At 43.3% G+C, this 15,865-nt stretch overlaps 1 protein-coding gene across 1 annotated transcript in view; it reads right to left on the bottom strand.

Moving 5' to 3' along the window:
* Positions 1 to 15,865, bottom strand: part of IGHMBP2 (immunoglobulin mu DNA binding protein 2) — a gene marked incomplete at both ends in the record, with an annotated part of 35,174 nt that overhangs the window by 18,720 nt on the left and 589 nt on the right. Inside the window, 6 exons of the mRNA XM_079537361.1 lie at positions 2,044 to 2,191; positions 5,678 to 5,878; positions 6,279 to 6,442; positions 11,986 to 12,083; positions 12,443 to 12,635; positions 15,355 to 15,524. Of these exons, the coding sequence (XP_079393487.1) occupies positions 2,044 to 2,191; positions 5,678 to 5,878; positions 6,279 to 6,442; positions 11,986 to 12,083; positions 12,443 to 12,635; positions 15,355 to 15,524 (974 nt within the window). The remainder of the gene's footprint in view (positions 1 to 2,043; positions 2,192 to 5,677; positions 5,879 to 6,278; positions 6,443 to 11,985; positions 12,084 to 12,442; positions 12,636 to 15,354; positions 15,525 to 15,865) is intronic.

Consider the following 15,865-nt stretch of genomic DNA (forward strand, 5'->3'; position numbering starts at 1 on the left):
AAATGAGCAGTGGAGACCCACGCTCCCCAGCCATGCTGAACTCTCATGCTCCACTGTCCCTCCTTAAGGGAGGGAGAAAGACTACCATCTGACAGCTGAGACAAAAGCTATTTATTTTTTACAACAATAGTCTATTTGTAACACCGACCAAACAACTCTTACACAGATCCTGCTGTAATCCTGACATGAAATGATATTGATCCATGCACTGATCAGAGCTGTGAATTTCACGGGCATCAACAAGGCATTCACAAAAAATAAAGAAACAAAAAAGGGGCTGCAAAAGAAAATGATGCAGAAGCCAGGTGCCAGACATGGAGATTTTAGTCACAGCACTCACAGAGATGTCTTTTTCCAAAGCTCTCACGCTACTGCACTGTAGTTCTGAAACCAGCACTGATTAGGAATGATTTTGCTTTGACACTGCAAACCCTGCTGCCTCTACAGCTTTATGTCAGTTCAGATGCCAGAGTTTGTCAACTGAGATGCTGCTTTCCTTACAAATAATTTCCAGCCTATATGAGTCCACTGTGGCTCATATAACAAGAGGCAAACAGTTTGCACTTGACTTTTTTTTTTCTTGCCATGCTACAAGTGGAAGGAAAAGAAAGAACCAGAAAGATTCTCTCTGCCTAAGCAAGCCTGTCCTACTGTGGCATACAGCTCTGCAGACAGTTTTCTTCCCCTCTAGCGCTGCAGCTTGGCTTATCGAACTTCCATTAACTAAAGGTCGCTGCTGTCCCTCTCTGTTGCCATGATTAAATTCTCCCTCTGCTGAACCTAGCAACAGAGCAATGTGGTGTGCATCAATAATTCCCATCAAACTAGACAGTTTTTGACAAACAGAGAAAAACACAAAGTCCAACTCCTTTGTTTTTCTACCACCTTTTGTTGAAACAGAATTACACAGACCTCCAGACTTGCTAGCAAGCCCCAGGAGAAAAGCACATCTGATCATTGCAATGGCTAGCACAAAATACCAGTTTCATTAAAAAAAAAAACAACAAACTCCCTATATTTATTTCAGGCAAAACTGCCCAGGGATACAGTAAAGTCACTGTCCCTGGAGGTATTAAAGAAACATTCAGACATTGTACTAAGGGATGTGGGTTACTGGGGAAATATTGGTGGCAGGTGGATGGTTGGACTGGATCATGGAGGTCTTTTCCAACCTTGGTGATTCTATGATTCTAAGTGAGAGAGAATACCCAGAAAATAATTCACAAGAATGATTTTTTTTTAACCTTCATGTTAGCAAACTGTGAATGCCCCATGAGGTTCTTTTTTATGACCTCAAATTACTGATGTTTCTTTTCAGTGAATAATCTCTGAGCAACCAAATCTGAGGATTAAAAGTGGGCTCCGGAGTATTATACATCTGATCCAGAAAAGCACTTCAGGATGTGTTAAATTTAAGCACTTTTGTTTCCCTTCAATTGCAAGGGTATTTATTACTTGTCTATGTGTAGTTGTGCCTACATGTGCTGCCTGACCAATACCTGGAACAGTTCCCAAAATCCCATGTGCTTTATTCCACTTGGGTGATTTACACAACTAACAAAACACACACAGGCTGAGATCAGGCTATGGAAACATGTGTTGTATTCAATCAGCCATGGAAATTATCCAAGCAGGAAAGCTTGTGACTTATTAAATCAAGTAGCTTGTGACTTACGAAATAAGTAGCAGACTATACACTTCCAAAAGCACTTGTTTATGCACTGGAAGCTCAGCTCCAACTCAGAATTAAGATGGGCCAGCCTAGTTCCCAGCAAAGGCTCTTCAAAGACCCATATTCTAAATTCATGAGGTCTTCTTCACCTTCATTTCAGAGTGGAACAGAAGAAACACATGCTAGGACGTAAGCAGGGAGGATCTCGTTGCACTCCTGCACACAGGATTTTGACAGCATGCAGCAAACTTGACTGACTCACAGGAGCAAGAACTCTAAGGATCCCTTCTGGCAGGATGCAGCACTGCATAGTTTACATGAGACTTGACAACGGGAGGTAAAATATTGCCAAGAAAAAGAGGATTGTGCACCTGTATTTGTAGCAAGGACTATACTGGCATGGGTAAGGGCTGCAGTCATGGCAGTTTCTTCTCGTTCCTTCAGCTCCTTTCTCAGTGCCTTAATCTTGCTGAGAAAATGGCCCCGTTCCCCTTTGTCTCGAGCCTTTTGGGATTTTGCCTGTAAAAAAAAAAAATCAAGATAGAGCAAAGAGGGATATGTTCAGCTTATCTGATAACCAAAGCAGACAGATTCAGCATGGCTCCTCTATGCCCACCATGACCCACTGGCTTACCAAAAGCAGCTCCACAAAGCCCCTGGTTTCTCTTCCCTCTCCCCACCAGCAAGCCCCTTCTTGCAATCAGCACTGCTTGAAATGCAGTTAAGTATGACTGTAGCAATACAACCCCAGGCTCAAAGCATGAAGCAGCAGAACAAGAATACCACTGCCTAACACACTCTCCAGGAGCATCCGGAGTAGCATCATCACTCTTGGTCTAGACAGTGATGTCTCAGACATAGATGGCCCATACTTCAACTCTTCTGGCTGCACATTTTGAATTAGAAACGTAAACGACTGTTAAAGAGCAACTCCTTGTCTTTAAATCCTCTGTTTCAGCCCTGCTCCGCTCTGTGCTTTTTCAGTGTCCAGCAGGGATAGAAGGTCAGACGTTTTGGTCAATACAACAAAGTTCACACAGGAGCAGAAGTACTTTAGCACCAAGAGGAGAGTAAAATATAACAGTGAGGGTTTTGTGCCCTTGTTGGGTGAGGAACATCACAAACACACTCTGTCTTGGTCTGCTCCTAGCTCAGGGGAAGCAAAGACTCTTGGGCTCCAAGTGACCTTGAAGCAGGAGGGGCCCCAACATGACTGACCCACAGACTACCACAGCAGCAGCTCTGCATTTTTGAAGAGGCATCTCTGAGTTGCTGTAAATGATTCACAGCAACACCCAGACAGGCTCATGGGGATTTTTTTTTAGCAACACCGATTAAATATATCTAAACCATCAAATCATCACCATGGATTGCTAGCACTACCCCTAGTTACAAATCAGCAGCTATGAAACAAGGGACAAGCTATTGGTCACTGCAAGTCACCGTGAGAAAGCTGCCCAAACACTCAAGTGGGAATTTGGACTATTTTCTTCGAGGGAAGGCTGATGACATGAGTAACCTAACAAGGGTACACACACAGGCTCTCACATGCAGCTGAACCAATGAGACCTGATGGTTCTAGAACATCCTCTGTATGAACGGATTCTCTGGTCCCCAACACAGCTCAGCTCATATCACAGCATTCCCTCTAGCAAAGACATTTCTTTGTGCCTCTTGTCTACTCAGCCATCCTGCTTCGGTTATGCTTCTATGTATTTAATATCTGTGAGGTCTTGACATGTAAAGGAGAGTCAAGAGGGTGGACAGATTTATAAGTTACAGGGGAGAGATCATACAAGCATCTTTCCCTTAGCTTGGCTCAAAAGAAGAGGGTGGCTGCCAATCCAGATATTCATTGAGCTGAAGGAACAAAATAGATCAGTGTCAGCTTCCTCTCTGCTTGGAACACAGGAAGATTATAGAGCAAAATTGCTGGTGCCAGTACTGCCAAGTTTTGCATCTGTTCTGCAAAAAACATCTAGTTAGAAAATTAGCAATAGCAACTGGCTTGTGTCATTAAGATCCAAACATCTGGCTGAATCCAGCCCACTGCAGAACTTTCAGTCAACCCCAAGGACAACACTTGGCTCACTGAGCCCACTCGCTCCTTGTTAGGGCATCACAGGTGCCAGCAGGCTCCAATCTGCATTGTTTGGGCCCCCACCCTTCACCATTTGGTCTAGGAGCTGCATCTAAGGTTACACCTTGCTTCCAAAGCTGAACTATAGGGTTTTGCATACTTGGCTTGATTTAGGCTGGCTTTCTTCTGGAGTTGGTTGTAGGTCTAACTAACTGGTGGCCTGAACTGCCAGCTGATCTTGCTTAATGCCACTAAAACTATCTGCCTTTTTTGCTCAAGTAACATGGGATTACACCCTTGTTGGTACAAACAGTATTCAGAAGTTGATGTCCTGGAGTACTTCCAGCCTACACTGTAAGAAAAAAATGATGGACAGAAAACATGTATAAAGAGCATGGATTTTCAGGTATGCTACTAGTCTCCCTAAGGCTGAATGTAAGGAAGAAGAAGAAAAGGAGAGTCAAAATGGGGAGTGAGCAAAGGAAGAAATGATTAAATGAACTAGGGGAAACTGAAAGGAAGACACTAAGGATTAGGGAGATGATCCAGGGCCTCAGAGGTGAACTGTCTGTCCCCTAGAGAGCGAAAGGGAAGTCAATAGGTCAGGTGCCTCTTTTCTGTGGAAAAACCTGGTTGTGGTAGGGCAAAGCACCATCATACAAGCTGGACTGCAGTAGTACGTTGTTAGCTCTTGCTTTTTTGCCTGTTATTTTAGAGTTCATCAAGTGAATCAACAATTATGAAGTTTTTAAAAAAAGAAATAAATCCTGCTTATAGCTGTGACTACAACAGGGTCTCCATCCCAAGAGATAAGTGTATTCTCATCACAAACTTGCCTCCCAGCTACGAGTACGACCTCATCCAGCTATTGGATGCCCTCTCTTACCCTTACATGAAATGTGCAAGAACAATTTGTCAAGTGACTTCTCTGAGTGCTCAAACAATAAATATGCTTGAAGACAGCAACAGAAATGCTGGATGATGCATAGACACATTTGGGAAAATTGAAGTCGCTGCCACAGCAGTGGCTGCAGATTAATGTTCATGGAGCTGAAAGCCATGTTCAACCTCCATCATTTAAAAAAAAATAATACATGCATGGTGCACTACTGAAGGGCAGAACAATATGCTTGGGCAAGTATGGCACAGCACATGTAGGGGTATGAAGATGCTTTTCTGCGTGTCCCACTGAGACAAAAAACCTTGCCTAAGTTGGAAGCATCTGAAGAATGGCTTTTGGACAATGCTACCACCAGCAAAATTCTAATTAGCATCAAAGCCTATTATCCCAAATAGAAAAGCTACTCCGTAAATTAAGTTATAAAAAAATAAATTAGGTTGAGAAAGAAGAAATTAAGGATGCACTTTTATAGTGTACTCTACTTTCTACTTGAGGTGGCTGAGAGTGGGAGGGTGTTTCAGGACAGCTAGATATCTCATCAGGAAGTGAATTAATGATGCAGACGCTTCCCTTCCTCTTTTGGAGAAGAGAACCGTGTGAACAACAGGCAGATAATCTGGAGAGCAGGACACTGCAGCATCTCCCCATGGTGCAGCAGTAATGATTATGATTTCGCCACTTCAATGAGGAATTCTGCTAGGAGGAGCTTTGCCCTCTTCTGGCTCTACAGCAGAAAAAGATGAGTGCTGTTGGACAGTGAACAAGCAAACTCAGGCACACTCCAGAAGAGAGGCTGTCTCTGTGAGATGCTTCTTCAGGCTGGAAGTGTCCCCTGATTCTGATGGCTTTGCTTGTGCCTTAATGCCTTTTCTCCAAGGCCAAGTTCTCTTCTAAGGGTAATCAAGAAGTGGCAGAGTGACTCCTCACTTACAAAGTAGCTTGCCTGGCTAACAGATGGAGTACTCTTAATATAGAGAGATGGCATTCAGGTTACACATGTGGGGCGTGTTGTGCGGACACTTACAAAGGCCTGGTCAATGTCCTTCCTGACATCTGCCACTATCTGGGCACTGTCACTGCGAGCCAAGACTGCATCCAAGGAATGCTGCTGGATGGGCTCCAGCAGGCGAGCAGGGTGCCCGAGCCGCAGGATGCGGGCTTTGTAGCCAGCCAGTTTTTCCACCAGGTTATCCACTGCAACATTGGAAGGGGCACAGCACAGGACCTGTGAGGGGGGAAAAGAAACACCAAAGTGCTTGTTATTGCCATAAGTGAAGCACTGGAGCAACAATGCCTGAGCAACAGGAAGGCACTCAGCAGAGAGGAGGAGATGAGAGCATGCAACTAGCAGGAAAAAAATCACTGGCATCTCCACAGCCTCCAGACACCAAAGGCAATTCTCAAATTCTCATCTTGGCTTGAAGCACCAGTGCAGGGTCTCTTATAATTAGAAGCTTCAAAGCTCAGGTTTGCTCTTCGCACCTCATTTCAGCTGGTAGGGAAAATTTCCCAGCCAGCATAACACAGCTGCTACTGGATTTCTTCTAGCTGCCATGAACCCCAATGAGTTTGCAAAATAAATCAGAATGGTTGCTATCACTGCACTCCTGCTGCTGATTACTCACTTTCAGGTCTTGCTGTACAGCTTGCAAGATGATCTCTGCTATTGTTGTGGTCTTCCCTGTGCCAGGTGGTCCGTGGATGATGGCAAGCTCCTTTTGTGCTAGGGAGAAGGAAACAGCCTCCCTCTGCGATGCATCCAGTGAGTCATTGTAGAGCTTTAAAGGCACTGGGGAAACAGCAGGAGATTCACTTGGACCTCAGCCCTAACTTACTGAGAAGCACAAATCCATAGCCCAAATGTTGGTGATAACTTTCCCGGGGAGCAAGCTACACTGTATATACCACCTCCCAGAAGAACACAAACTGGTAAAAGTAAGGATTGTTCTGCTTCTTGATCAAGCTGTCCATGCTGCATCAGTCTCTCCCCCACCCTGTTTCTCCTGCTCAGTGATGTTTCAAAAGGAGCAAGCATTTGGTTGTGAACACAGCTAGTCTCAACTAACTTTTGGCAGTGTTTTAGGAAGCATTTTCTTGCCATAATACAAAACTTTTAGGGCAGGGAGGGGATATTTTGAAGGTGAGCCAGTGTATTTAGTGAGCGTTCAGTGAAGAGAGAGAAGAAAGTGAAGAAAGTGGCTGATCTTGCAAATGAATTGTTTCTCTTCCAGTTAACAAACTCAATGAGTTGCTGTGAAAAAGCAGTGAAACAAACTACAGCATCTGTGAACAAACAAACAAACAAAAAAAGCCCACAGCTGTCCTATACTGTTTAACAGTGACAGAAAAGGAAGGCAGGAAATAGATGCAAGCAAGCAGTATAAATATTGAAAACTTAAGTTAATTTGGATTTCATGATTAGAAAGGAAAAAAGGGAAATGAATATGCAAATTGCATTACAAGAGAATTGGTTTCACTGCAAAAGGTGGAATTCTCATGAGCCACTTTTTACCTCCAAGATTTACATAATTTAAATCCATTATTTATTCTCATCTGACTTAATCCTGCTGCTAATCTGCTTGTTCATTATGAAAGTTAATTACAGCAGAAATATGACTCATTACACTGAGGTTTACTGAAAATAATGTTCCCATGAAAGCTTATATAAGACAAATCTCTGGGCATCATTCCCTGCAGGGCATCATCTGCTTTATCTCTACCTCTGCATTAAGGGCTTGATCAAAAGCTTAAAAGTTTCCTCTGGCTTTAGATATGTTAACTTATGTGCAACTCCTACACAACCTTTGGCACTGAGTTTTGAATCAGCACATCCAAATAAGGTGTTTAGGTTAAACAAGCATAGCTATGCTAAGGATGCTGGTGGGGAAATAATGGTAATGTTTTCCGCTCTTGCTTTATGTTATTTTTGAGTTAGCCTGCCAGTGACTAAGAGAAGAACAGCATGCATCCAGGGGGCAAGGAAAAAAAGAATAGCTTAAAAACTACAAGGCATTTCCCATAGTGAGGAACAGCTGGGATGTAGGAGTCATTGATATTTCCTTGCTCAAAGAATGAGGTCAGAAAGAGGCTTCTCCACACACAAGCACACCTTCTTCCCTCTTAATCACACGCTGCTAGGAGCTGCTGGAAGGGCAGTTCCTCTCTTCTGGGCTGGGCACATTTTAAGTCGTGGAGGAGGAGGGTGGCAAAGCTTGTGGGATGCTGCGGCTCCTCTAAACTCTCTTCCATCCATCAGCAGGCTTTAAGCAGGCTTCTCTGAAGAAATGCAGTTAATCCACTCCAACAGGATGGCCCGAGTGCTCTTTACAAGCAACCAGTTCAGGATTTGCACAGGTAGTCCCAAGAGACAGCTTTAAACCAGCTGCAGCCCTGTGGCACCAAGTCTGCATTGATGCCTCCTGCTTTGCCCAGGGCTGCCAATCTCCTCCCTACAGTCTGTAGAGCAGAAGTCTGACAATGAAATCTGCATTCTTGGTAAGGGTGAATCTGAATGGGGTTCAAGTAGTCCAGCTCCAGACTCAGAACTCTGTGTAGGAGCTTTATGCTTGGAGGGGGGAGGGGAAAACATCTTGGCCATCATGTTTGGTCTTCCAGCAACATCTCCTTAGACAGGTAACTTTCCATGCCCTCCTTGTTAAGTATTTAGCAGTCAAGTTGTCCAGACTGCTTAGTCTGCCCTGCAGATTTCAGGGCCCATTTCATGGCTCCCATGATGACAGGAAGCATCGTACAACAGAGGGACAAAAAACACTGAAGACTTTTGCAAGTGATATAGCATGAGCTCAATATATGTTTTCCTACAAATCTGTTTGCTTTCCCAGATCTCTGCCTGCTGAGTTGGATTTTTCTGGGGACACCTCTGCATGGGGCTAGGCTTGCAACAGGGAATTCTCTGTATGAGAGGGATATTGTGCATCCAGCCTGGCTGACTCTGTGGTGTGCAGCAAGCAGAGCAATGCTGGCCTCTGCTGGCTAGCAAAGCCTTTCTATACATTCACAACAACATATACATATATGGTATGAGACAGCAGCTGTAAGCAGGGAAGGCTTTCTTGCAGGCTGTCAGTGTGAAAGTCCTGAGCCACAGGTGCAGGTTAAATGGAGGGGAGCTAAGCAAAGTGTTTCTTACACGCATCTGTATTTTGCTTTCTATCAAGCCTGATAAGCATAAACCCTACTCAGTTCAGAATTTGCCTTCTGAAAAGCCTGCTGGGATTTTTCTGAAGATAGCAAGGTAAGGCTTGGAAATACTTTGTGATGGGGACCAGTCCCACTCGTATCTGCAGATCTCATTTACTCATTGGTTATATATTCATACGCTCCTTTTGATACTCCAGGTTATTCTTTCTACAGCCTATCTAGTGTTTTTTTTTCTTATGCCAAGAATACTTACTCTGAATTTCATTTTTAAGTGTTTTGCAAGGGCTTGGGATCCACCACACAACGCCCATCTATGATCTATAGATGCCCATCTATGCCCAATTCCAGCAACCTCCAGCAAGGAGGAGAGATGAACAGCACAGAATAAGGGCACAACTCAGCAAGTACAGCAAATAGAAAGCAGGATTTTCCAGATCCTGTAGGAAACAGCTGCGTGCAAATTAGCACCGCAGCAGTAACTCTGGAAGTCATCAGGAGCTGGGGGGAAAAAAGGGCACAGAATTTGTTTTTGTTATTATTACCCTCCTGTGCATACTGGTGTTCTTTTAGCAAGCCAACATCATGCATTGGTCAGATGCCAGCAGCTACTAACTACTTTAAAACCACATTTCAATTGGTTTTATCAGACTCCTTGTCCATCTAATCAGCCAGTGACTGGATTTTGGCACCCTCTTGGGATGACACAGACTCCAGTATAGATCTTCCAGGCACAGCATTTGGCAGCACATTCTCCTATGATGTGCCAGGCAGCTGTGATCCACTCATGAGGAAATCACAGCACAAGAGCATTAAAAAAAAAACAAAAAAAAAAAAACAACAAGCAGCTAGAAGTTGTTTACCAGATAGGCCAGAAAATTCTGCCAGGCTAGCATAACTGTATTTGGGTATCCCCTAAAGAGATATCCCCTGCATAAACAACCATTGGGGAAAACAAACAAACATTTAAGAAGTTAGACTTAAGATGCTGCTGCTCCCTGTATCACTTGCTGGAGCCTAATTTGCCCCTGGGAGAAAACTCCTCAATTATCTGAGCATGGAGCTGAGTGCTTACACTTTCCATTGACCCCTTTAATTCTCAATTTCCTTATCATTTGGTTTACATGCTGTCACAGAAGATAGTCACAAAAGCTGCCTTTCCAGCCTAGATGAGGCAGGAACTCTCTACTCTGGGCCTTTCTCTTTTTCTACACAAATGTCAGTGTTAGCTTTTTCTTTGGATGGTCTGCCTTTTGCAAACAAGCCACACATTGCAAGTTCCTACACTATTTGCTGAAACACAGATCTATTTCCCCAGGTGTTCAATATACCTGAGAACCTGCATGTGCTGTCTCACAGGCATAAGACACAGAATTTATCCAGCCAGACTGACCTTCTCTTCAACTCAGTGGAGGATGATAATTGAAGGGACCTTACAGGATCCATTTATACTTGAAGCTATTATTATTTAATTACTGGCTAGTATAACATCTTTCTCATTAGTGAGAAAGGAGCTATAAAGTGAAAAGGTAAATGGAAGGCCTTTCCACCCTGCCAGAGCATTTTGCTCTTCTCAGGTGATGTGCTGCCTTCTCATATTGCATCTCCTGCCTAATGCAGCTGAATGTTTCTATAAATCCATATTCTTGGCGCTGGGGAGATGTAAAATTCATCTTCGCACTTCAGTTGGCACATCTGAGCAATTCACTGTTTTTCTTCATTACAGAGGCAGCTCTGCCACCAGAGGAAAAAGGTGGAGTTAAAGCTGCTATGAAAGTTAGTACATTAATATTTAATTCTTCTATTTAATGTTAAAAACCTGAGTACACCAAAGTCCCAGTACAGTCAAAAGGCTAAAAGGTTTGACTCAGACTAAGCTCAGTGTCAGATCTAGGGAGGTATGACTCACATTAGCATTAATTCTTCAGCCCTGATGTATCATATCAGAAACCTAGCCTGAAGGTAATGGAAGTAAGTATGTGAAAGAGGTGTAAAGTTGTGGACAACTAAATACAGTAATCAAGGTAACTGGGAAAACTGTAACAGCCTGCACAGAGGGGATGAAACCAAACACAGCCCTGGCCAACAAGGAGACCAGTGATGGATGACATAACTCATGATACACTTCTGAGCAGTAAGCCCTGTGCCTCAGGAGAGACCTGAGCTCTCTGCCCAGCTTACATACAGAATGTCTGCCTGATCCTGTAAGGCAAATTGGTTTACCTTCTGCCTTCCTTCTCTGCTGTGTGCAGCCCTTCTGTCAAGGGACAATATTCATTAACACTTGCCAAGCCTTCATATTCTGCTGACTTGCTTTCCCCATGGTTCCCTTGAAAGCTTAGCTGTGTAACTGCATCTTTCATCTTTTAAAAACTCAAATCACGTAAGATCAGAGTAAAAGGGGATTCTACTCCTACGCAATTTTTTTGGGCAGCTGTTGGTAAAGCCAAGTTGTGAGGTTTTAAATATTTGACAATGAAACCAAAGCAGCCTGAGTATTTCCACCTTGACTGAATATAATCACAAGGTTGTAAAAAAAAAACAAACAAAAAAAAAACAAAACAAACAAAAAAAACCAAGCATTCCCATGCTGTTTCAAATTGCAGTAGTTCCACAGTCACTTAATTCCCATGTAGGCTGAGTTATTGGATTTTCTGTACAGAAACAGTGCAGGCAGCTTCTGATCTCTGAAGTTTATGGATGGCATTGGAGCAGGAAGCAAATAAGAAGTGCCTCATAACATAAATTCAATTTCAGACTCTTGAATGTGTGCAAAGAAATTCTCCCATCACAAATTCAGCTTTTGTTAATGCCAGAATTCATCTTTACTTGGTACTCTTTGAGGAAAGTGAACATTAGCTAGCTGAAGAGTCTGGGTAATTCTGTATCTCTGGTAGACCAGGGATGACGAGTGTCTTTACAGCAGGTTAGCGTGTCCAGTGACCCATTAACAATGAGAAACAGGTATTTAATGTTGCTAGCTGCAATGCTATTTATTACTTGCATTCAACTTCAGGCTTCACTGACTGCTCTAGAGACTGAACATTTCTACCTCTTTCCTCTCAGTAATTTCCCATGATGTTTGCTTAAAACCTGTATGAGTAGCAACATCTGCTTTTACTGACAGATCTAAAAGAGCTCTCCAGTTTTACAAAGTCTTAGAAACATCCTTACTTGTTTCACTGGATGGGCTTGGATCCAAAGAAAAGAAGAGGACATCAATCAGATCAGAGGCTGGACCACCGTGGTACTGCTTTAGTGCATTTAGAGCTCTGCCACAGAAAAAAACAGGTTATAAGCATTGTGTGTATTCCTTCAAAAAATTCCCTGCACAAGTCAGAGGCCAGAGCAGTGTATCCTGGTGACAGGAGTTTTTGGGCACAAAAGGCTGATTGTATCTAACTGCTGCATCCCTGACTCCTCACATCCCCTGTACCTGCCGTACATTTCCCCTTTCTACTGTTGCTCTGGTTTGACATAGTTGACACTTATGATTTTTCAGCACATCAGTTCAGCCAAGTGCCGAGATCAGCCTCAGAAGAGTTTTCCTAGAATAAGCCTGGCAATTTTCAATTGGCCTCTGTCCTCCTGAGTGGTGACCCTAGGTGAGCTGCCACCTCACAGCCCTTACTTTTTTATCCTGTTGTAGGTGATATCGTTGGCTAATTTCAGCAGGCGGTATGAGCTCTCATGATCCACACTCAGCATGCCATCTCGAGATTCCTCAAAGGCAATGGTCACTGCTCTGGAGGTGACACGTGTTACAGTGCCAGTGGAGAGCAGATCGCCTTGGCCGACTGAATTGTAAAGGCCCACAATGTCACCTGCAAAGACAAATTAGAAGAGAGCATGAAGAGTGACAAATGTTTTGAGAAGAAGCTCTCTTGAGGAGACTAGCATAGTCCTATGAAGACAGTAGGCCCATATGCACCAAACACAGGACTAACCCCATGTTTCCTGCCAAGGTGAGAAGCCCATAAAGGAGAATACAATAGGATAACAGAATGGCTTGTGATGGGAGAGACTTTAAGGATCCAACAGAGAGGGTTACCAATCATTGGATCAAGTATTCAATCAGGTTGCCAAGGGACCCATCCAACCTGGCCTTAAACAGTTCCAGAGATGGAGTATCCAAAACCTTTCTGGGCAACCTGCTCCAGCACCTCACCACTCTCAGTGAAAAACTTTCCCCTGGCATCTAATCTAAATCTCCATTCCTTTAATTTAAAACCATTCCCCTTTATCCTATCAATATCCACTTTTGTAAAAAGTTGATTCCCTCATTTTTATAAACTTCCCTTAAATATTGGAAGGCCACAGTGAAGTCTTCCTGCAGCTACCTTTGTTCCAGGCTGAACAAGCTTTTTTCCTGCAGCCTATCTGCATGAGAGAGTTGCTCCATACCTTTGATTACCTCCATGGCTCTCCTCTGGACCCTCTCCAACAGCTCCACATCTTTCCTGGGTTGGTGGCCCCAGATCTGGACGCAGTACTCCAGATGGGGCTTCACAAGAGCTGAGTGGAGGGGGACAATCACTTCCCTCTCCTTGCTTGCCATTCCTATTTTAATGTAGCCCAGGATATACTCGGCCTTCTGGCTGCAAGCACACACTGCTGGCTCATGTTAAGCTTTCCATCAATCAGTACCACTAACTCCTTCTCAGCAGGGCTATTCTCAAGGAATTTTTCCTCCAGTTTGTACACGTATTTGGGATTACCCTGACCCAGGTGCAAAACCTTGAACTTTACCTTGTTGAACCTCATCAGGTTCACAAGCGCCCACCTTTCGATAAAGGTAGAGGGACCTTGATAAACCTTTCGAGTTTATCAAGGTCCCTCTGGATGGTCCCTTCCTTCTGCTGTATAAACTGCACCACTCAGTTTGGTGTCATCAGAAAACATGCTGAGGGTGCACTCAATCCCATCATCTATATCACTGATAAATCCTTCTCTTTCCTGACAAAGCATGCAGCAAGAAGCAGTGAAAAGACAGTAACCAGCTACCTTCAGACCCCATACGGCTTGGGGTAGAGACCACCAGTGCTCTCCACTATGCTGCTCAGAAATGTAACATTTTTTCACACAAACCCTGGAGGGCTTGACTTCTCTAAGGTCTAAGACAAAATTTTTAACATTTATTTTATCTTTCAGTCATAGCCAAGGAGGCTGCATGACAACATGTGCCTCCCAGAGGACTATTTTATGCCAGTCAGTAGAAGTAAAAAAGAAAGAGATTCTCAAAGGGCTCACAATAGCCATTCTGCTCTTCATACATATATATGAGATAGGATCAGTCAGATTATGCAGTTCAGTGGTGAAATGGAGATTTTGAACAAGGTGTCTAGCAAGTGGACAATTTAAATGGGTCTCAGGCTTACTGAGGACTAAATTTCAGATTAGCAAACTAATGGAAGTTCTTAATTATTGTTCATCAGCTCCTGCATTAAAATGTTTGTCTCTTAGGAATAGTTTACTGCTATAGCAATGTTATTTCTCTGTGAAAAGCACTGATGGATGCTGCTTCTTAGACCTCAAGGCTGAGACCCAAGTCTGCAAGGAGTTCTTTTAATTTCACAGGTCAGCAGCTTGGAGACTTGGCTGGTAAAGACAACATCAACAAACTGAATGGCAACCCACTTTGAAACAGTACCACAGATCAGAAACAGACCAGTTTCCCACGATGTATCTGCATAGCAAGCTAATTGATTCATCAAACAGAAGAAAGCAAATTATTAAATGAAACCAGCAAACTATCTGGTGTTGCCAGCCCTCCTCTTAGGGACCAGCTTTGGAGAATGCAAAGCAATACCCTTGTTGCCTAAGGAAAAGGGTCTCTGCAAGAAAAAGAAGTTATTTCCATTGTCACTTGGAACTATTTCACAGTCAAAACCAAGTCCTTCCAAGGGGTAAGCAGCTGGCTATAGCTGGCAGACTGGTTCCTCACCTACCTCAGATACTGGCAACCATTCAGCTCTGACATTCCCGGTTGTAATTTCAAGGAATTGATGGCAGAGGATAAGGGACAATTAGGAAGAGTGCTGGCTGATGTGTTGGTGAGTCTTTTTCTAGCGTCTCTATTTCCAGGTATTAATACACGTGGTGTATACTTCACATCTTCTTGATAAAAAATAACAGTACAAGGAAGGGAGGAAATTGGCAGCTCAGGAAGGAAAAGAAAGCCCATTTTCCATTTTGAAAATGAACTGCAAGGTAAGCTCCTTACCTACTCCAAGCATGAACACAGTGGCTTGTACAAAGCATGCTAAGAAATCTTTAATGGTGGGATACCATGGCTTTGTTTTTAAGGATTCTGAATCAGGAAAGCTTGCTTGTTACAACAGGCAGTATTTCCTGCTGCAACATCCATGCTAATAATAAGCTGAAAGAGAAAGACAACCTATTTCTCTACATTCACCCTCTAGCCACATTTTCTCACTTCCTCTTTTCCTCAATCACTCAGTCTTTACAAGCGTTGCATTAGAAATACTTTTGGCAGAGCATATCAGTCATCTTCTGCTTTGCACAAATGGGACTATCACTTACCAGGCCCAAAACTGTTATAGGGCAGCTCGGCGTCTGAATCATATTTTCTAGGCTGAAATGTCACAAGCAGGCGCCCGTAGAGGCCAGTTTTCTGGTTGGCAGCTTGAAGTTTTAGTAAGCAGACACCTCTGCGCTGCAGTTCCTTTAAGGAGATGTTTTCCTGCCATGCTCTGAAAGCACAAATAGATATGAAAACCATTTGTTAGATTGAAATAAACTAAACACTTCAGAAGACAAAACAGAAAAAGACAAACCAGGGAGGAGACGGAAAAGATGGATGATGGCAAAAGAGATGCTAGCTTGTTGAAGTATTGATTTACATATCTTTTTGTTGTGATGTAATTGGATTGGATTCTATATATTTCCATCTCCAATGTGACATATTTTGAGGAATGGGGAGAAGCCTACATAGTATGGAGATGTAAGTGTTTATTTACATGTACTTCTTCTGTCTGGGTGCATAAAACACTGCCCAGCTCATGAGCCAGCAGAGAGTGATCCAAGCTTTCTC

This window comes from Tetrao urogallus (genome assembly GCF_951394365.1).
Source record: "Tetrao urogallus genome assembly, chromosome: 6".
NCBI lineage: Eukaryota > Metazoa > Chordata > Aves > Galliformes > Phasianidae > Tetrao > Tetrao urogallus.